The sequence below is a fragment of the Acinonyx jubatus genome, chromosome C1 (genome assembly GCF_027475565.1).
Source record: "Acinonyx jubatus isolate Ajub_Pintada_27869175 chromosome C1, VMU_Ajub_asm_v1.0, whole genome shotgun sequence".
NCBI classification, from domain to species: Eukaryota; Metazoa; Chordata; class Mammalia; order Carnivora; family Felidae; genus Acinonyx; species Acinonyx jubatus.
The window spans coordinates 179,127,361-179,148,984 of record NC_069381.1 but is presented as its reverse complement, the minus strand read 5'-3'; the positions used below and the strand labels follow the sequence as shown (position 1 = coordinate 179,148,984).

The 21,624-nt window shown below is 38.9% G+C and overlaps 1 protein-coding gene across 2 annotated transcripts in view; it reads left to right on the top strand.

Moving 5' to 3' along the window:
* Window positions 1-21,624, top strand: part of DNAH7 (dynein axonemal heavy chain 7) — a 260,013-nt gene that overhangs the window by 222,083 nt on the left and 16,306 nt on the right. For both annotated transcript variants that reach the window (XM_027054285.2, XM_015077964.3), the window contains 4 exons: window positions 145-345; window positions 4,479-4,640; window positions 17,784-17,969; window positions 19,421-19,558. In XM_027054285.2, the coding sequence (XP_026910086.2) occupies window positions 145-345; window positions 4,479-4,640; window positions 17,784-17,969; window positions 19,421-19,558 (687 nt within the window). The remainder of the gene's footprint in view (window positions 1-144; window positions 346-4,478; window positions 4,641-17,783; window positions 17,970-19,420; window positions 19,559-21,624) is intronic.

Genomic DNA, 21,624 nt, shown 5'->3' with positions numbered 1-21,624 from the left:
AAGACCTTTGCCTTGAATTGCAGCAGTAGGCTCTATTTTGTAAAGATGCTTCCTCCCACCTCCAGGGCATCCCATGCACATATGATGCGGAGAGTTTCCTTGGATTTTAGACACCCATTTGTGTCTAATTTTCTTTTTTTGCAGGAGTTAAGCCCAGAATCGACGCATCCAGATTTCCGCATTTGGCTGACAAGTTACCCGTCACCAAACTTCCCTGTGTCCGTACTGCAGAATGGGGTGAAAATGACCAATGAGGCACCGAAAGGTTTACGGGCTAATATCATTCGATCATACCTCATGGACCCGATCTCTGACCCTGAGTTCTTTGGCAGCTGCAAAAAGCCTGTTAGTAATGGCTAAGTCTTGTTACCTCAGCCCTGTGAAGCATTTCAAGTGGCCCCTGGTGATCACGAATGTGTGTGGCTGAGTAAAACTACAAATTAAATAGGCCTCCTGCCCTGCAGTGCGGTTGGTTTTGATTACTGATTATTGACTGTGCTGAAGTCAATTGTATTAATATTTTATTTTAATTTTACCACCAGCCTCATTTCTGCTCAGCTGAGATCTTCTGGGGCGTCATTAATAATGTAGCTCTCTATTGAGAAAGTCAGCTGTAAGCCATTCCCAGTACAAATCTGCAAGGTTGGAGAATCTTGTTTCAGGATATTAACTGAGCCCTGTGCTATTTGGAGCGATATCTTTAAATTAAAACATAAAAATATTTCCTCCATATAACTATAATGAGGACCAAAATGATTTTACTCCTTGATGGATGGGACTCATAAGGGTCTCTTTCAGCGTCACCAGGCAAGCAGGGAAACCGCCCACTGCTTTCATGATTAGAATTCTGCGTGTGAATGTCTGTGACCTAAAATTGTTTCACAGCATTTTACTATAATTAAAAATGGAAGGGTTTTCTTTTTAAGAGGGGTTATGAACCTTGGTAAGTTTCTGCCATTAAAGAGCTCACACTTTTGGTATCGGAATATGTTTTAAGTACACATCAAAAGAAAACATTAAAAATAAGGAAATACTTTCGTTGAAGTCTTGGGTACTAAAAAAAAGCAAGAATCTATGTTTAAAACTAAGTCACACCTTAGCCTAAGCTTCTAAGACCTGCTGTAGGAGTAGCTTTCGCATTGATAAGGCCCAGAGGAGAGCAGGTTGCTTGCAGGTAGGTGGTAAGGGTATGTCTGCATGGGATAGGCTGGACAGAAGCCCTTTTGCAAAATCTTACTCCCTTTCTTCTAGATCCAAAGATCTCTCCAGTGGAAGTCACACATATTGGAAGTCTAGGTGTTTATGAAGCACAATCCAAACCAAAAGCCAAATCTCCTCAAGTGCCAAAAGAGTACATCATAATTTTTGCTTTAACTTTTTATTTGGAAATAATTTTAAACTTACAGAAAAGTGGCAAGTATAAAAATAGTACAGAGAACACCTCTGTGCCCTGAACCCACATTCACCTCCTGTTAATATAGCTTTTGTGTGTAAGTTAGACATATCACAACCCTTTACTCCTAAATAAATACTTTGATGTATATTTCTTAAGAATAGAGAGATTATCTTACCCTAGTACCATTATTAGTTTAATGGATTTAGCAAGAATACACTATTTTATCTAATTTACTGTTTGTGTTCCAAATTTGTCTGTTGATTTAGGCGTGTCCCTTAGAGCATCTTCCCTGTTCACTACAGATTGGTCTAGGGTTAGAATTGCATTTAGTCGCCACGTTTCTTTGCCTCCTTTTATCTCGAACATTGCCCTAGCCTTTGCCTTGGATGACATTGACATTTCTGAAGAATTTGTCTCCTCTTGTCTTTTTAATGGAACATTTCTCATTGGGGGCTGATATTTACTCATTATTAGATTCAAGTTATGCATTTTTAGCCAAAACACCACATTAGTGAAATTGTGTCCTCAGAGTATCACACTAGGAGGTGCACGATATCATTTATTCCTCACTGTTGGTATAAATTTTGATCTCCCAGACAGAGTGCTGTCTGATTTCTTCAACGTGTAATTACTGCCTTACCCCTTGCAACTAATTGTCAGGCAGGGAGACATTTCACGGCCATGCCAATATCCTGTTCCTCAGCAACATTCACCCCAGCCCAGATTTAGTAGCCACTGATGTATCTTGCCTGATCAAGTTATTTCCCATGATAGTTCCAACTCCAGCACTCCCGCTGTATTTGACCCCTGCCACTCTAGAGTCCACAACAGCTTTCCCATCTCTCCCTTTACTTATGTGTTTTTGGGATGGACTTGGGAATTCCTTGGGGTTTTTTCCCCCCAGTGGTTTACAATGCATTACTATCCTTAAGTCTTTTGCTCAAATTGTTCCAGATTTGGTCAGTGGGAGCACCTGTAAGCTGGCTCCTCTGTACTTTGTTCTAGGTCCCATCATTTATTATTATCATTATTATTATTATTATTATTGTTGTTGTTGTTATTATTACTTAGCTCTCTTACTTTCTGGCACCAGATGCTGCAAGCTCATCCATTGTTCAACCCTGGAACCAGCCATTTTTCTGTGGAGTCCTGGTTCTAGAGACCTAGATCTGGGTGCTACTGCCTTGTTTTGGTTCTTGGTCCTTTCAGGGGAGAAAACTTAAAAATATGCATGTACTCTCACACTCACACGCATACACATATAGACGAGTATATATGTGCATCCAGATAAGTACATGTACACACCCATACTCATTCACATATTCTAGAGGTAATGAGTTTGTAATGTATAGCCAACTTCAGTCCATCCACCCAGGGTTCTTGCTTACTTTTCCTCATTCCATATGCTCATGCCACCGCTTCTGTGCTGAGCACCTGGCTCCCACATCAGCACACTTGCCAACTTGCTCTGTTCTGTAATGGATCTAAAGTAGTTCCCGAATCCAGACAGCATGTGTCACTTTGCTTTTTCCCACCTCTCTGATTAAACTGATGCTACTTGGGGTTTGTCTCCACTCCCCCTTTGAGTTTATGCCACAGGGGAAACTTCCACCTGCCCTTGGACAAAACTTTGGGCAGCATCACGATTTTTCTGGTTACTGTCAGGCAATGAAATGACCTACAGTCATTTTAACTTGTAAATCCAGCCTGGATTCCAGAATCAGAAAGTGCAATGTAATATGTCAATCAGTACTTAGATTTTTTTTAAAATAGAGGCTTCAACTCTCCAGAAACTTACCTAGGACCTGTAGTCAGTCGGCTTCATGCCACTGGGGAAAAGGATGGAGTTGGCATCTTTCTTTTTGTAATGATGGCTGCTGAGCCTGACCACTCCAGTTTGGAGCATGTACAACCGCAAGGCAGGGCAGAGTGGAACTTCTGGTCCTGGGCTGCTTTTGCTTGGAGCTCTCTGGGCTTGGCAGGGCTTTAAATCTCAAGTTTTCTCTTGTGAGTCTTTTCATGGGTTCTCCTTGGACTCCCCTTCTGGACTCCTCTGACTGTGACTCCATCCATCAGCTGACTGCTCATGCCCCCCCTCAGCTGTTGGGTCTCGCCATTCACTTCGTACAGGCTCTTACTGTCGGGATTTCCTCACCCTGTAACATAAGTCATCTTGACCAAGAAATGCTTAAAGTGGCCCCTGGCTGACATTCTTAATCCAGCGCCCCATCTGCTCATTGAGATCCAGGCTGGGTTGGCCCACTGTTGGAAGCGGGGCTCCGATTTCCCTCTCCTGATCCACTACCCTGTGGCCATAGACTGTTCTACTCTTTCTGTCATAAGTTGTGCACTTTTCCACTCTACCACCGCTGCAAGGAACATGCATCAGCTCTCTGAGCAGCCCCATTAATTCCTTCTCACTAGCTTGGACTAAGAAGATACATCCCATGCTCCTTTCTCCCTCTGGGATGGGGGCAAGAGGCCTCCCAGCACAGCAGCTGCTCTTTCCAAGGAAATCTTTACCAATTCTCTCTCAAGCTCTATTTTGACCATTTTGTAACAGTCTTATGGAGGATGCATCATACTTTCTGATTCAAGGCTGGCTTTGCCATTGAAAGTAACTGTAAGCCTTCTTCTTGCCTCAGAGTAACTAGAAAAGTTATGAAGCTGTCCAAAGTTTCAATCCGGAAGTCCTTCTTGTAGAGCTGTTTAATCGGTTTGAACTGTCTTCTTTGAAATATCTCCATGGTGGTCTGGGATCACCCATTTAGAATTAATTTTTCTTACCTCATGATGTTTCAGTTGGAACCTCCAGAATCCTATACGGTTGCATTAAATAGACAAGCTTACTATACTCCCTAAAACCTGGTGCTCATAGCTGTGTCTGTCAACTGGACAGGTGTACAAATGAGCATATTTTTGTCTAAATAGCCTATGGTAGTTAATTCTGTTTTAGTATACTTTGGGGTGGATATACTGATAAACAAAAAGAATTAATTAATTTCATTTTAAAATATGGTAGGTATAATGTAACGTTGGGGGCGGGGGGGACGTCATGTGGCACCGTGTCTTCTTGTTACAGGAAGAATTCAAGAAATTACTTTATGGCCTCTGCTTCTTTCATGCTTTGGTCCAAGAGAGACGGAAATTTGGACCCCTGGGGTGGAATATTCCTTATGAGTTCAATGAGACTGACCTAAGAATAAGTGTACAGCAACTCCACATGTTCCTGAACCAGTATGAGGTACCGTAAAAATCACAGCAAGGATGTCACCTATTTTGCCCTCTATCATGTTGTGAGTGTTTGTAATAGTAAGCGGGGAATTCTGATTAATTCACACCCTTATAAAATAAATAGCAGAATACTTCCCAACCGCTTATTAGGTAGTACTTGGTTATGACAGGCTATCATAACGCTAGAGTAGGTAGTTAAGACATTTGGTATGCCCAGTAGGAACCTATATTTTATCATTTATTTTTGACATGTACACACCTGTAGGAATCTGCGAAGTGATCGTGTTATATTGAAAAGGATTTGAGAAGAACATACATCAACCAGGCTCCAAAATGAAAATACAGATGAATTTCCTTCTGTTCTGGAGCATGACTTTATTTTTAGGGAAATTTTACTGTGCTATTGTTGTAGAATTTGAGCCGTTTGTCAGGAGGAAACAAATTCTTTAGGTCATTGATGTTTACCTGAGGTATGTAGATTTTGAGAGGAAGCCAAATGGCTTCCTATCATATCAACCACATTTCAGCCCCTACAGTTCTCTCTCTTTCTGTCTGTCTGCCTCTCTCTCTCTCTCTTTCACACACACACACACACACTACCCATATTATCTTTTTGCTACTTGACTATCAGTTGGCTTTTTAACATGTTTGCAACTCTGAAGCACTGCTTGTTAAACCAATCCAAGTGTCCTGCAAGATATGAAGTTTTTTGAGGCAAATTCCTCCAAGTTTAGTTAGAAGTTTGTTCAAAATTAGTTGGAAAATTTTAGATCAATCAATCTCAAAGTATCAAAAAAACTGACTTTGTGAAACTTTTAGTAACTTGGGATTATTTTTTTTAAACCTATAAACAGGAAGGTATTGAATTCTGTCTCTACAAAAGCAAAGAAAAAACAGATATCAAGAGCTCACATGACATATCTAAACTTAGGTGAAGGATCTTTGATCTGTGTTTCATTGGACAGATTCCTATTCTGTACTCAAATGAAATGAGTTGAGAGGCCTTTGACTTTGCAGCAATTTAAAATTGGGAAAGGATTTAAAAAGAAGCATGAATTTGATGAATTTCTGTCTTGTAGGAATATTTATATATAAAAAAGATACTAAGAATGGAGACCAAAATACAGTGATACAGTGCCTGCAGAAGTATTTGAACTAAGATAATTATACTTTTCAATACAAAAAATAAGAAGGAGGGGGCTCTCTCTAGTTCATTTAGCAATTTGTTCAAGCATCTGTAGCAATTTATTCAAGCACCTGTAGAGTATATCCTAACTTAAAATATGATAGTAGTGAAGAGTCAGTTAAAAATGGCAGCAATTTAAAATTTAGTAACCATTAAGTGAAGCTCTGTAGAATATTATAGAGATTAAAAGCAGTGAGACCATATTGAAAATTACATTCTTTGGGAAACTATCAGAGATGTTATCTGAAACAGATGTATCTAAGAAGTTAAAGTGTGTGAATATATAGCAAGAAAAGTATGTTCTGCATATACTCTCAGGATAATCATAATTTTTTTTTGCTTCCATTTCCTAATTATTTTCAGAAATAATCTTACTTTGAAAACAATGTTTGAGTAGAACTACTCAGGGGCCTACCGATACACTAAACTAGATTTGCCAATATACCGTTTTTTAATTATATAATACTAATTCTCTAATGCCCATGATCACTCTCAAAGTGTTCCAGTTTGGACAGTAGTATATTTGGTCACCTTAACTGTTTAAAGACGGAGACATAAACAAGGAGGTAAGCAACTCGGCTGGATGTGATTAGGTTCCTACAGAGGAAGAGGTACCCAAGACTGAGTGCATAGAGGTTTTCAGGGTGAAGGAACCATAAAAGATTCTAAAAAGGGTCAAATAAGTGAAAAGGTTTGGTTAATGAGATAAGGGATCTGGAGCATACTTATATGAAATGCTAACTGATTTGGGAGTTATTCTATTATTATTGGTGTGCTTTTAGAAGAATATTTGCATTTTAGAAAATCACTTACCTGGAGCTACCAGAAACTGGAAAAGGCAGAGAAGGATCCTCTTAGAAGCTTTGAAGGAGCACGGCTTTGCCAACACCTTGATTTCAAACTTCTAGCCTCCAGAACTATCAGACAATAAATTTCTCTTATTTTAAGCCAACTGTCAGCAGCCCCAGGAAACTAATGCAGGAGACCATCATGATGACCCAGGCAAGAAACGATAAGAGTTTAAATTAAAGCATTTGAGCTAGGATGAGGAACATTGTAGAGATACAATAGATATGTAGGAAAAAGGGTTGAAATGACTTAGATATTAAATGGCAAAGGGAGAAGAAGTCTTGATTGATGTTAATTTTCTGGTCTGGATAGGTGGAGGTACCTTTCATTAATCCAGACAGGGAGTAGTCCCAGGAAGTTAATAGGTATACAGCAGGTGGGTTAGTGGAATGGGGATGGTGAAAGGGGTAATTAATTCATTCTCTTAAATTTTATACATCCTGGAAGTATATCTACTAAGCTCTTGACATACAGATATAAACCCCAAGAGAAGAAAGTGAACAAAATCCAGAAATTTATGAATTGGTAAAGTGTTAAGAGAAACCTGAGAATACCTGAGATTTCAAAGGGAGGTCTTGTAACCTAAGAAGAGAACTAAGGACTGTTGGTGAGCACCCAAAATCAATGGTTGGAGAGAAAACAGATCAAGGTGTAGGGAAAACTTTGGAAAAGCAACAGAATAGGGAATGATTATCTTACGGAATACTACTGTTCCCCTTCCCCATTTTCTTTTCTCTGGCTGCATCAAAATAATAGAACCACCTCCCACCCAAACTCAAGCTAGAAATCTGGGAGTCATTGGCACTCTGTTATTCCTTATCCCTCCTTAAGCACGTCCTACCTCCCTCCACTCCCCTCCTTCCTGCTCTACCCCATGCCCTGAAAACAGACCCCTCTTATCCATGGTTTGCGTTCCTCAATTTTAGTCACCTGCGGTCTAGTGCGGTCTGGAAGCAGATGATCCTCTTCCGACATATTATCAGAAGGTCAGTAGTAGCCTAATGCTATGTCACAATGCCTACATCATTCATCCTACTTCATTTTGTCACGTAAGCATTTTATCATCTCACATCATTACAAGAGGAAGGGTGAATACAGTGCTATATTTTGAAAGAGACCACATTCACTTGACTTTTATTATAGTGTATTGTTCTAATTGTTCTATTTCATTATTAGTTATTATGAGTTATTTTTGTTAGTCTCTTACTGTGCCTAATTTATAAATTAGACTTTGTCATCGGTATGTATATATAGGACAAAACAGCTCTCTGTGGTTTCAAGCATCCATTGGGTACCTGGCAACACCTCTTCCAAGGATAAGGTGGGGTGGGGGGCTGCTATACTGCATGCCCACAGTCTACTTGCTTTTCTGTCTGCATGATGTGCTTGTTCACATCTCTGAGCCTTGGCATATATTTTCCTTTGCTCTGAGTGCGCTTTCCTATGCCCAATCTTTGTCTACTTTTGGGAATGTTTCTTGAATAACCATCTCAGACTCAGGAGCCAAGTGTGCCTCCCTGTTGGCACATTTCTACATGCCATTTTGGCTGAGGGTCACTTTGTCCAGCATTGTGTCAAGAATCCTTATCATTGTAGGTGAGCACATATAAAAGCAGGAGATGGTTCCATATTTTTTTTGGCCCTTCATGATCTACTGTTATCCTTTCCCTGACATACTCTAGCCGAATAGCCAGAAACATGGGTACCCACTGCCATTTTGCTCTGGTAGCCTTGACAGAGCTGGTGATACATGTGGGACACTGGGAACTACAAAATTTTGCTCAGAAGGGGAACACGTTTTGTCAGATTGTAAGCCACTAGACTGTATGGTGACTTTGATTTGTTTACCCTTTTTTCCTTAGTGCCTAAATATGTATATGTGGTATATGGCTCAGTGTCTGTTTTATAAATGAATCACGATGAGTGGAAAGATCTTTAAGCTCTCAGTAAGAATGGCAACACTACTACCAGTAGAAATTTAGCATCGTAATTGTAGCATTTAAAATGAATAGGCCGGGGCGCCTGGGTGGCTCAGTCCATTAGGCACCCAACTTTGTTTCAGCTCAATTCATGATCTCATAGTTTTGTGAGTTCAAGCCTCACATTGGACTCTGTGCTGGTAGTACTGAGCCTCCTTGATATTGTCTCTTTCTCCCTCTCCCTCTGCCCCTCTCCAACTCATGCTGTCTCTCTCTCAGAAATAAATAAGCTTTTAAAATTTTTTTAAAAATTAAATGAATAGGAAATGGGAGAAGTATTCAATAATTCATGATAGAATAATTGATTATGTGCTACTTGGAAAAAAATTAAGTTAGATTATTTATACGGTGTAATTCTTGTTGGATTAAAGACAGGAAACAAAAATTAAACTGTAAAAGGTACGTGTAATCTACTTGGCAGATGGACAACTACTTTGTTTTTCTTGATTTGGTAGGGGTGTGTGTGTGTGTGTGTGTGTGTGTGTGTGTAAGGCCCACCCCTCTCTCTCTCACCCTACTCTTACTGCAAAGCAACTAATTTTCCAGCTTAGGACATATCTGCACAAAAGTTTTCCTATACACGTATAGATACATATATACATAAGCACAACATATACACAAGCTTTTTTTCTCAAAAACATAATTATATTTGCATACTCACTTTCAGCTTGCTTTTTTCATTCTGAAAATATTGTGGACAACTTCCAAAGTAGAGATGTTTGGGTTTTTTTTTTTTAAGTTTATTTTATTTATTTTGAGAGAGAGCGCACAAGTCGGGAGGGGCAGAGAGAGAGAGAGAGAGGGAGAGAGAGAATCCCAATCAGGCTCCACACTGTCAGTGCAAAGTCTGATGTGGGGCTCAAATTCACAAACTGCTCAATCATGACCTGTGCCATAGTCAGCCCTTAACCAACTGAGCCACCCAGGTGCCCCAGTAGAGATCCTTGTTTAATGGCTGCTTACATAGCATTTGTCTTTGTTGACTACTAGAATTTTATTTCCTTTTTATTTTTTGCTAATAAGCAATGCTAAAATGGACGACTTTGTGTTCACTTTTGCATACAAGTTGCTGACTTTAGGGTTTGTTTCCATGTACACTGTCTCCCCATTCATGATCTCAACCCTCATAACAATAGGCCCAGAAGCAACTGCCATCATTTCTGCAACCCCAACCAGGGTGCTCAGGCACCTGGGAAAATGCACACCCCAATGTGATTGGCCCTGGTTGTGATCAAGCTGCTGAGAGAAACAACATCTTCCCCAGTAGCTGTCAGGCATGTTGACAGGTTTAACCCTTTTGACATAAACCAAACTCTTCCCTTCTAGACTTCATCTTATGTCTGCATCAGGAAGCCCTCCCAGGGGCCAGGTGGTTCACCTTTGGTCTACCTCATTCACTACCTATTTACTTTGTCAATGAGTTTTCTTGCTACGTTTCATTTTTATGAGGTGGGGACCTGTCAACAAGGTAGGTCCAAGTAGTGCATACATCTCATCAAACTCCCCTCACAAGAAGGACAAAAACATGCTGGACTTCTCCTTCCTGGTTCTGTTTATTTCTCTACAAGGTCTTGGTCACTGAAACCTGTTCTCCTGAATTCTCTGCCTTCTGTTCCACTTCTAAAAAATAACAAGTCTCATAATTTCCAACCTCTAATTTGATAAATTTCCCCTCTCTAACCCCTACTAGCTACTCTTCCTTAGTGCTGTTATTTCTATTGAAGAGATTCCTCAAAGTGGGATCCCAGGAATGTGGAATAGATACTCTAACTTTTAACAGATAATGGCAAGAAGGGCCTGAAAGAACAAAGAGGATGAAATAATCCCAAAGTAAAAGATTGCTATCTTCTAAAACCTTGCTTATCAACAATAGCCAAACCAGGAAGAGAGCCCAAATGTCCATTGACTAATGAATGGAGAAGATGTTGATCTTGAAGGGGCAGAAGCCAAGATGGTGGAGCAGCGTGGAAGTTCTCTGCTTCTCTCATCCCTAAAATGCATCTAGGTCATCAACAAACCATTTTGCACACCTAGAAAATTGATCTAAGGATTAACCCAACAACCTGTGTAACTTGAGCCACAGAACTCGGTGGGTACACAGTGTGGAGAGGTGAACTGGGGTAGAGAGAAGCTGTAGAGGGTAGGGGGCTGATTTTGTTTGTAGAGAGAGGTCAGAGACAGGGGTGAGAGTACAAGAACAGCACTCCCCCTAAAAGCGGCTAGAGAGAGAAAGAGTGGAAACACGCACAAGGGTCTGAATGAGAAAGGGAGAGAGGGGTGGGTTTCAATAGTATTAGGACTCTACAAAAAGGGGAGTGCAAGGTCATAAATTCTGCAGCTCGATACCTGGCGGTGCTCTGATGGGAAGGGTGATTCCACAGGAGCAGTGAGGTGAGGTCCAAGGGGTCCTCGGGCTACCCAGAGAGAGGTGGTTCCCCTACCAGGAGGACATTTGGTAGAGGCCATGCAGCATCCCCACGGGAAAAGGTCCCAGGTGGACCCTGAAGAACAGCAATGTTTGCTGGTGTTAGACAAGGTCACTAGGATGTGATGAAGCCTGGTACCTGTTATGTGTTGGGATTTACCATAGTCCCTGAACTGCTGCTGCTACACAATCACATGAACTTTCTCTGGGAAAGGCTGGCACCTGGACACAGCCTCTGGTCCTCCGCAGCAGCACGGTCTCATGAGCATTCCCAGGGGCAAGCCAGCACCCAGCCATTGCTCGGCAAGACCCTCTGCCAGAGGGTTGGAGCAGGCCCACGCTGCAGGACCCTCAGAAGTGAGGGGTTTGGAAACACAGCCCTGTCAAGATAAAATTTGGGAGAGGTGCCACCTGGCAAGCTGACGGGTTGGTCATGGACAGTATAGAAGCGGGGAGTGGACAGAAGCAAAGACAAAGGAGGGGTGCCTGACGGCCGGTCAGTAAGAGCATACAGTTCTGATGCTGGACACTGGGAAGCTGGGTGACCCCATTTGCACCTCTCCTGCGCCTGCAGATACACTGATCTGCCCCGGTAAGCTAAGCAGCACCACCTGGTGGAGAACAGAGTTGTTACACCAAGCCCCATCCAACTGCGCCAACCAAGCCCTAGAGGACCATCACAAGTCTCTCCCCCTGCTTAGTATATGGACTATAAAGTGCTTAATAATTTGACTTCTATGGGAAACTGGATGTAATTTCATTCAGATTTCATTCTGTTCACTGGTTCAACATTTTTTTTTCCCTTTTTCTTGGATACAGAAAAATTATTTTTATTTTCTCTTTTTAGATATATATTTTTAAATTTTTATTATATTTTTTAATTTTTTTGTTAAGTTTTTTAGTCTATCTTACTTTCTTCATTTTATTCTATTGTATACATTTTTTAAATTTTTAAATGTTTTCTTGTTTTTTTCTTTTTCTTTTTCTTTTTTTTTCTTTTCTTTCCCTTTTTTCTCTATTCTATCAAGCTTGTTTCAACAACCAGGCCAAAACACACTTAGGATCTAGCTTTCATTATTCGATTTTTTGTGTTGTTTCTAATTTTTAATTTTATTATTTCTCTGCCCCCAAAATGAAAAAAAGAAGCAATTCACCCCCCCAAAAAAGAACAGGAAGAAATGACAGCCAGGGACTTAATAATCACAAACATAAAGAAACTCATTGACAATAATACCTAATAGTAGGGTACTTTGACACCCCACTTACAGTAGTGGACACATCATCTAAACAAAAAATAAACAAGGAAACAATGGCTTTGAATGACACACTGGACCAAATGGACTTAACAGATATATTCAGAACATTTCATCCTAAAGCAATGGAATACATTCTTCTCAAGTGCACATGGAGCATTCTCCAGAATAGATCACATACTGGGACACAAATCAGCCCTCCACAAGTACAAAAAGATTGAGATCATACCATGCATAGTTTCAGACCACAACACTATGAAACTCGAAATCAACCAAAAGAAAAAATTTGGAAAGGCAATGAATACTTGGAGATTAAAGAAAATCCTACTAAAGAATGAATGGGTTAACTAAGAAGTTAAAGAGGAAATTAAAAAGTACATGGAAACCGATGAAAATGATAACACCACAGCCCAAAACCTCAGGGATGCAGCCAAAAGCAGTCATAAGAGGGAAGTATATAGCAATCCAGACCTTCCTAAAAAAGGAAGAAAGGTCTCAGATACACAACTTAACTTTATACCTTAAAGAGCTGGAAAAAGAACAGCAAATAAAACCCAAAATAAGCAGAAGACAGGAAATAATAAAGATTACAGCAGAAATCAATGCTATAAAAACCAAAAAATAAAAATAAAAATAAAAAAAATAAAACAAAACAGTAGAACAGATCAATGAAACCAGGGGCTAGTTCTTTGAAAGAATTAACAAAATTGATGAACCCCTGGTTAGTTTGATCAAAAAGAAAAAGGAAAGGACCCAAATAAATAAAATCAAGAATGAAAGAGGAAAGATCACAACCAACACTGCAGAAATACAAATGATAATAAGAGATGTTATGAGCAATTACATGCCAATAAATTGGGCAATCTGGAAGAAATGGACAAATTCCTAGAAACAAACTACCAAAACTCAAACAGGAAGAAACAGAAAATTTGAACAGACACATAACCAGTAAAGAAATTGAATTAGTAATCAAAAATCTACCCCCCCCCCAAAAAAAAAAAGAGTCCAAGGCTGGATGGCTTTCCAGGGAATTCTACCAAACATTTAAAGAAGAGTTAACACCTATCCTTATGAAGCTGTGACAAAAGATAGCAATGGAAGGAAAACTTCCAAACTCATTCTACAAGGCAAGGCCAGCATTACCTTGATTCCAAAACCAGAGACCCCAATAGAAAAGAGAACTACAGACCAATTTCCCTGATGAACATGGATGCAAAAATTCGCAACAAGATACTAGCAAACCATATCCAACAATACATTAAAAGAATTATTCACCACAATCTAGTGTGATGTATACCTGGGGTTCAGGGTGGGTTCAATATCTGCAAATCAATCCAAGTGACACATCACATTAATAAAAGAAAGGACAAGAACCACATGAGCCTCTCAATAGATGCAGAGAAAGCATTTGACAAAATGCAGCATCGTTTATTGATAAAATCCCTCAAGAAAGTAGGGATAGAAATATCATACCTCAAGATCATAAAAGCCATGTATGAAAGACCCACCGTTAATATCATCCTCAATGGGGAAAAACTGAGAGCTTTTCCCCCTAAGGTCAGGAACATTACAGGGATTTCCACTCTCACCATTGTTATTCAACATAGTATTGGAAGTGCCAGCCTCAGCAATCAGACAGCACAAAGAAATGAAAGGCATCCAAATCGGCAAGGAAGATGTTAAACCTTCACTCTTTAGAGATAATATAATACTCTATATGGGAAACTCAAAAGATTCTGCCAAAAAACTAGAACTGATCCATGAATTCAGCAAAGTCACAGGATATGAAATCTATGCACAGATATTGGTTGCATTCCTATACAACTATAATGAAGCAGCAGAAAGAGAAATCAAGGAATCGATCCCATTTATGATTGCACCAAAAACCATAAAATACCTAGGAATAAACCTAACCAAATAGGTGAAAAATCTATACACTGAAAAGAATAGAAAGCTTATGAAAGAAATTGAAGAAGACACACAAAAAAAAGAAAAAAGATTCCATGCTCCTGGATAAGAAGAACAAATATTGTTAAATTGCCGATACTACCCAAAGCAATCTACATATTCAATGCAATCCCTATCAAAATAACACCAGCATTCTTCACAAAGCTAGAACAAATAATCCTAAAATTAGTATGGAACCAGAAAAGACCCCGAATACCCAAAACAATCCTGAATTTGAAGATTTGAGGATATGTTACAAAGCTGTAATCATCAAGAAAGTATGGCACAAAAACAGACACTTAGATCAATGGAACAGAATAGAGAACCCAGAAATGGCCCACAAACATATGGCCAACTAGTCTTTGACAAAGCAGGAAAGAATAGCCAATGGAATAAAGACAGTCTCTTCAGCAAAGGTATTGGGAAAATTGAACAATAACATGCAGAAGGTTGAACCTGGACCATATACATAATACACACCATACACAAAAATAGAATGGATGAAAGACCTAAACCTAAGACAGGAAGCCATCAAAATCCTCGAAGAGAAAACAGGCAAATACCTCTTTGACCTCAGCCGCAGCAACTTCTTACTCATCACGTCTCTGGAGGCAAGGGAAACAAAAGCAAAAATGAACTGTTGGGACCTCATCAAGATGAAAAGCTGCACAGCGAAGGATACAATCAGCAAAACTAAAAGGCAACCAACAGAGTGGGAGAAGATATTTGCAAATGTCATATCAGATAAAGGGTTAGTATCCAAAATCTATGAAGAACTTATCAAACTCAACACCCAAAAAACAAATAATCCAGTGAAGAAATGGGCAAAAGACATGAATAGAGACTTTTCCAAAGAAGACATCCAGATGGCCAACAGACACATGAAAAAATGCTCAACATCACTCATCATCAGGGAAATACAAATCAGAACCACAATGAGATACTACCTCACACCTGTCAAAATGGCTAAAATCAATAACCCAGGAAACAACAGACATTGGTGAGGATGCAGAGAAAGAGGAACACTTTCACACTGCTGGTGGGAATCCAAATTGGTGCAGCCACCCTGGAAAACACTGGAGATGAATCACTGGAATCTGCTTCTAAAATCATTGTACTATATACTAACTAACTTGGATGTAAATTTTTAAAACATTTAAAAAAATTTAAAAAAAGTCTGTATATGCAATGGAATATTACTCAGCCTTCAAAAAGAATGACATTTTGCCATTTCCAATGATGTGGATAGAAATAGAGTGTATTACACTAAGCAAAATATGTCAGAGAAAGACAAATGCCATGTGATTTCACTCATATGTGGAATTTAAGAAACAAAACACATGAACATATGGAAAGGGGGTGCAAAGAGAAGAGAGGGAAAGAAACCATAAGAGTCTCTTAGTGATAGAGAACAAACAGGGTTGCTGTTCCTCAGGGTTGCTGAGGGGAGATCGGTGAGAGATAGGCTAGATGGGTGACGGGTACTAAGAAGGGTACTTGTGATGAGCACTGGGCGTTGTATGTAAGTGATGAATCACCGAATTCTACTCCAGAAACGAATATTGCACTGTTTGTTAACCAACCAGAATTTAAATTGAATAAACAAAAAAACACATTGCTATATCAAAAATACCATAAACAATTAAACATCTTAAAAATAAAAAGAAAAGAAAATTGAAGAGATAGCTAAAATTTATCTGACCAAGTATTTTAGTATCTGTGTAAAGAAGTTATAATAACAATAATAATAATAATAAATATAATCATTCAAATGAGGAAAACACAAAGAAGAACAGAGTAGGGGGACACCTGGGTGGCTCAGTCAGTTGAGCATCCAACTTTTGGTTTTGGCTCAGGTCATGATCCCACGGGTTCATAAGATTATCTCTCTCCCTCTCTCTTTGCCCCTCCCTATCTCAAAATAAATACAAATGCTGAATAAATATTTTTAAAGTGTAAATCTCAAAAATATAACCTAATGTATGTAATGTCCAGCGTGGTGACTATAGTTAATAATACTGTATTGCATATTTGAAAGCGGCTGAGAATAGATCTTAAAAGTTCTTATAAAAAAAAATGTGTAATCGTGTCATGACATGTTAAATAGACACTGTGGTGATCATTTCACCATATATACAAATACCAAATCATTATACACTTCAAGTTAATATGATGTTTGTGTCAATTATATCACAGTAAAAAGTAAAATGCACTTAAAAACTGGCTGGCTCAGTTGGTAGAGCATGAGACTCTTGTTTTGGGGTTGTAAGTTCAAGCCCCTTGTTGGGTGTAGAGATTATTTTGAAATAAAAATATGTATATGTTAAAAATAACCTAAAAGCAATGTTATTGTCTAATGTCAACTTTTTCTTCTAAATGATAATGCTCCGTTTTGTTGAGAGCAGTGAGAAATAGAATTCTCTATACTGCTGGTGGATGTGTAAGTATTTATGCTGAGGAGAAAAATTGCTAGATGAACAATCAGTACTTTTGCACTCATAAACATTTTTACATTCTTCACACCAGAGAATATTATGAAAAAACAAAGCAAAAGGAAAAAAATATTTCCACAAATTTGTTTAAAAAGGACAACTTATAAAACAGTTTATACAAGTCAAGCTATTAAAACTTTAACTGAAAAAAATGGGTAGAAGGCTAGTTCACAGAACAAATGTTATTAAACAGGAAAAAATGATGAATTTCACTGGTATTCTAGAAATGCAAATTAACACAATATTAATTATCTTTGGGCAACCATTAGCAAAAATGTTTAAACTGATTCCCATGATTGCTGCAGCCTTTCAGAAAAGCAGTTTGGTGACATTAATCAATTGCCTTTTATCAGCTCCCTACCTTTGATAGAGTAATTTCCTTTTCAAGAATCTAGATTTAAGAATCATTAAAACTTTTAAGAAAAGTGTATTTAACGAAACAGAAAACAGAAAATTAGGAGTAACTGAAATGTTCCCTATAAAAGATAGTTATTAAAATATTTTAAGAGTACTTCATGAAATGGTAAAAAGTATCTCGTAATAGGAGATGTGGTGGAAAATTATACGCAAAATTGTTTCTACAGTGATTCCAATTGGCAAAGTATGCAGGGATCTGAAAAAGTGGTGAAGGAAGTTAACACTGATCATCTCTGAATTATATTAGATTTGTTTTGAATGTCACTCAGCAATGCAAAATTCTCAAGGATGGGATTATGGTCTCCTTTTGTGTCTGGCATGTAGTAGGTGGTCCATTAGTGTTGGTTGAGTGAGTGAGTGCACAAGTTACTAGATGAATTCTGTTTTTGGCATTGACTGAATGAAAATGACAAGCCACACAAGGTGACAAAGACCCTGGAGGAAATTGCAACAATTAGCAGAGAAGTATATAAAGGGAGATTGTGTTTAATACAAATTTTTGTAAGCAGTTTCATTTAATAACATGTGCGAACAGGAACCACAGCTCTGCTTAACCTGCTGCTGAGAACTCTTAGCTGTTGAGTGACTTTAACTCTCGATTCTAGGATCTGCCTTATGACGCTCTGCGGTACATGACCGGGGAATGCAATTACGGAGGCAGGGTGACCGACGACTGGGACCGGCGTACGCTGCGTAGCATTCTAAACAAATTCTTCAGCACAGAATTAGTTCAAAATCCAGGCTATAAATTCGACTCAAGTGGCATCTATTTCGTCCCTCCTTCTGGTGATGTAAGTACGACCTTCAAGAAAATTAAAAGCAGGGGCGCCTGGGTGGCTCAGTCGGTTGAACGGCCAATGTCGGCTCAGGTCATGATCTCATGGTTTGTGAGTTCGAGCCCCGCGTCTGGCTCTGTGCTGACAGCTCAGAGCCTGGAGCCTGTTCTGGATTCTGTCTTCCTTTCTCTCTGCCCCTCCCCTGCTCACACTCTGTCTGTCTCTCTCAAAAATCAATAAACATTCAAAAAACAAATAAAATAATATTAATAATAGTTAATATTTAGATCATGCTTAATTATTTACAATGCTGTACAGGTATTTATCTCACTAGAGCACCGAATTAACATTGCTATTCTTATTCTGTCCTTTGTACAAATAAGAAAGCAGGTTCACTACAGTTGAAAGACTTGCTCAAGGCCACACAGGTAGAAAGGGGAAGAGAGTCATACAACCAGCTTCTGCAAGAGTCTATTTCCTTCTCCTCTTTTTTCCAGGCCTGCCTAGTGGAAGATGTGTATCACACAGTTTTAGACTAGAAGTGATAGATAGAAGTCCCTAGACTTCTAGGGACTGCCAGGACAATTGCATTGGTTCTCATTTTATTCCTAAAAGTCAAAATGATACATATTGAAAACTAAACATATGACCACATGCAACAGAGGTACATACCATAACCCTAACATCCATTCGGATTAATGTTAGCTGAGAGCAGATGTCAATAGGGATGAAGAGAAAATCAGTCCCAGAGCTTAGGTCACTAAGTGAGTGGAGCAAGTCAACATGTGTGGGGCCATGAGTATCAAGATCTCCAGTGATGAGTTGTCACGTGAGAAAAAGGCAAGATAAAGTCAGGTATATGTAACATGACCCGTTTCAAAAAACCATCAGTGACCAATCCCCCACCTGCACCCACCATATATGTATATGAGTGTTTGTATGGTTATATGAGCATAAAGAAAGGTATGCAATTTTGACAGAAGTCCATGTAAATAAAATGTAAAATGTGTGTGCATGTACATAAAATGATATGTTAATGGTGATTTTGTCAGTATAATAAAAATTTGGGTAAGTTTTACTTTTTGAATTACATGGATTTATCACAAGAGTAAACAGAAAAATCAGAATAAAGAGAAAGAAAATATTGCAATAAATTAAGAACAATCATCATCAAATGTGGTATAGAAAAATTTCTCCAGAAGGTTTTCTAAACGAGATGGCCAAGATATTCCTCTCTCCATTTTAAAATCCATTCCAATTGTACAGAACATTTTCTTTTTCTCCCTAAATGTGTCCTTTTTTTTTAACTTTGCCCCAGGTTGAAAGAAAATGAAAGCATTCGGTGTCCAGTTTCACAGGCTCATCCACTTAATAACTTGAGTATTGAAAATTATCTCTTTCACTGAGAAAGTTCTACAGGATAATTGATTTCTAGCCTCCTGACTCTTGGTTATTCATCTTTGCAGCACAAAAGCTACATCGAATACACAAAGACTCTGCCGCTGAACCCTGCACCAGAAATCTTTGGGATGAATGCCAATGCAGATATCACTAAAGATCAATCAGAAACTCAACTGCTATTTGATAACATTCTTCTCACACAGGTATGTGATCGGTACAGGAACTGGCTTCTGAGGCTGGAAAGGCCAAGCACATGTGCCATCTGTTAAAGTGAGAACCATTTTAAGGAAAAGAAAAAAAAATCCCTGTGTACCTTAAATATGAACTTAAACAGCAAGTACATGAACATATGCCCTTTTTTTTTTTTTTCATCCATGTTTGATTTGGAAAGAATCTTTGAGTACCATTCAGCTGCTAGGAGTTCCATTTTGCCTTTCTTGCATAAATCATGTCCAAGTGCGTTACATCTTACGTCCCTTTTTAATTCCTTCAAAGTGGAAGAATATCAAAGATACTTGGGAAGCAGTTTGATGCTGGAATTCATCTAGAATTTTGCCCGTTTTCTGGTCTGTTATTAAATCAACAGCAGCTTTTAAAATGACTTATCTTTTTCAAATATTCCAGAACATTTAGCCTAGTTTACATAGAAACAGTTTCCTTTACATCAGTAGTTTATCAGATTACATAACATTTATTTATTTATTTATTTATTTATTTATTTATTTATTTATTTTTAAAGTTTATTTGTTTTGAGAGAGACACGTGGGAGCAAGGGAGGAGCAGAGAGACATGGAGAGAGAGAATCCCAAGGAGGCTCCACGCTTAGGCTCAGTCTCACCACCGTGACATCATGACCTGAGCCTATATCAAGAGTCCAATGCTTAACTGATGGAGCCACCGAGGCACCCCTACATACTATTTAAGGTTTTTTTTTTTTTAACGTTTATTTTACTTTTGAGACAGAGAGAGACAGAGCATGAATGGGGGAGGGTCAGAGAGAGAGAGGGAGACACAGAATCCAAAGTAGGCTCCAGGCTCTGAGCTGTCAGCACAGAACCCAACATGGGGCTCGAATCCACGAACCTTGAGATCATGACCTGAGCCAAAGTCGGACGCTTAACTGACTGAGCCACCCAGGCGCCCCCCTACATACTATTTAAAGAATACAATTGTGGGACGCCTGGGTGGCTCAGTTAAGTGTCCAACTTCAGCTCAGGTCATGATCTCCTGTTTCAAGAGATCAAGCTCCACATCGGGCTCTCTGCTGTCAGTACAGAACCCGCTTCAGATCCTCTGTCCCCCTCTCTCTCTGCCCCTCCTCCGTGGGTGCTCGCTCTCTCTCTCTCTCTCTCTCTCTCTCTCTCTCTCAAAAATAAATAAACATAAAAAGGAATTGTATGCTACTTTAAAAAAAGAATGAAGAATGGAATTGCAGTAGTAAGTATAAAATGTATAAAAAGGTTGAGGAGGAAGATACAGTTGACACGCCATAGACACACAACTCCATTTGTGAGATGTAAATGTAAGGGCATGTCAGAGAGTAATCTAAGGCAATAGAATTCAGCATGCCATGGGCACAAGTCCATATATTTGAATGCAAAGTATTTAATCTTGCTCTTCTATTAAGAGATCTTCTCTTGTATTTTTTTGTCCTTCAGAAGAAGTGCTCAGTTGTTTGTTTTTGATTTTTGAAAGCAAATGAGTCCAAACGACCAGAGTTCCCTTAGTGATTGAGTAAAATTTTAATAAGAATGCTTATTTGGTCAAGTGAATTATCCTACTAACTGAAATTCTAGCTGATCTTTTTTACTTTTATGGAATGTCAGAGTAATAATGGTAATAGTTCTCAGTGCTTCATGTATAACAGTGTAATACATACAGCAATTGTGTGAAGTAAGGGCTAACTACTCCCACTTTACAGCTAGAAAACAGATACAGAATGATTAAGTAGCTTGCTTAAGGTCAGCCAGTACAATTTCAAGCCAGGAATCAAAGCCAAGCAGTCTGACTCTCACTAGTTTGGCTCCAGAATCTGTGTTCTGAATCACAGAGCTTTCTTCTTTCTAGCTTCTAAAGATGGGTAGGACCTAGAAGGGCAGATAATAAGAGATGCTGGGGAAAAAACAAACAAACAAACAAACTAGAAGATTAGCAGGATAAAATAGTGTGCTATCCTTGATGGAAAAGTCCATGGAACTCCTAGGTCTGATCTACTGTAAGATCACATTTTCTAACAAGCAAAAAGGACAGAGACTGTCCTTTTTATGCC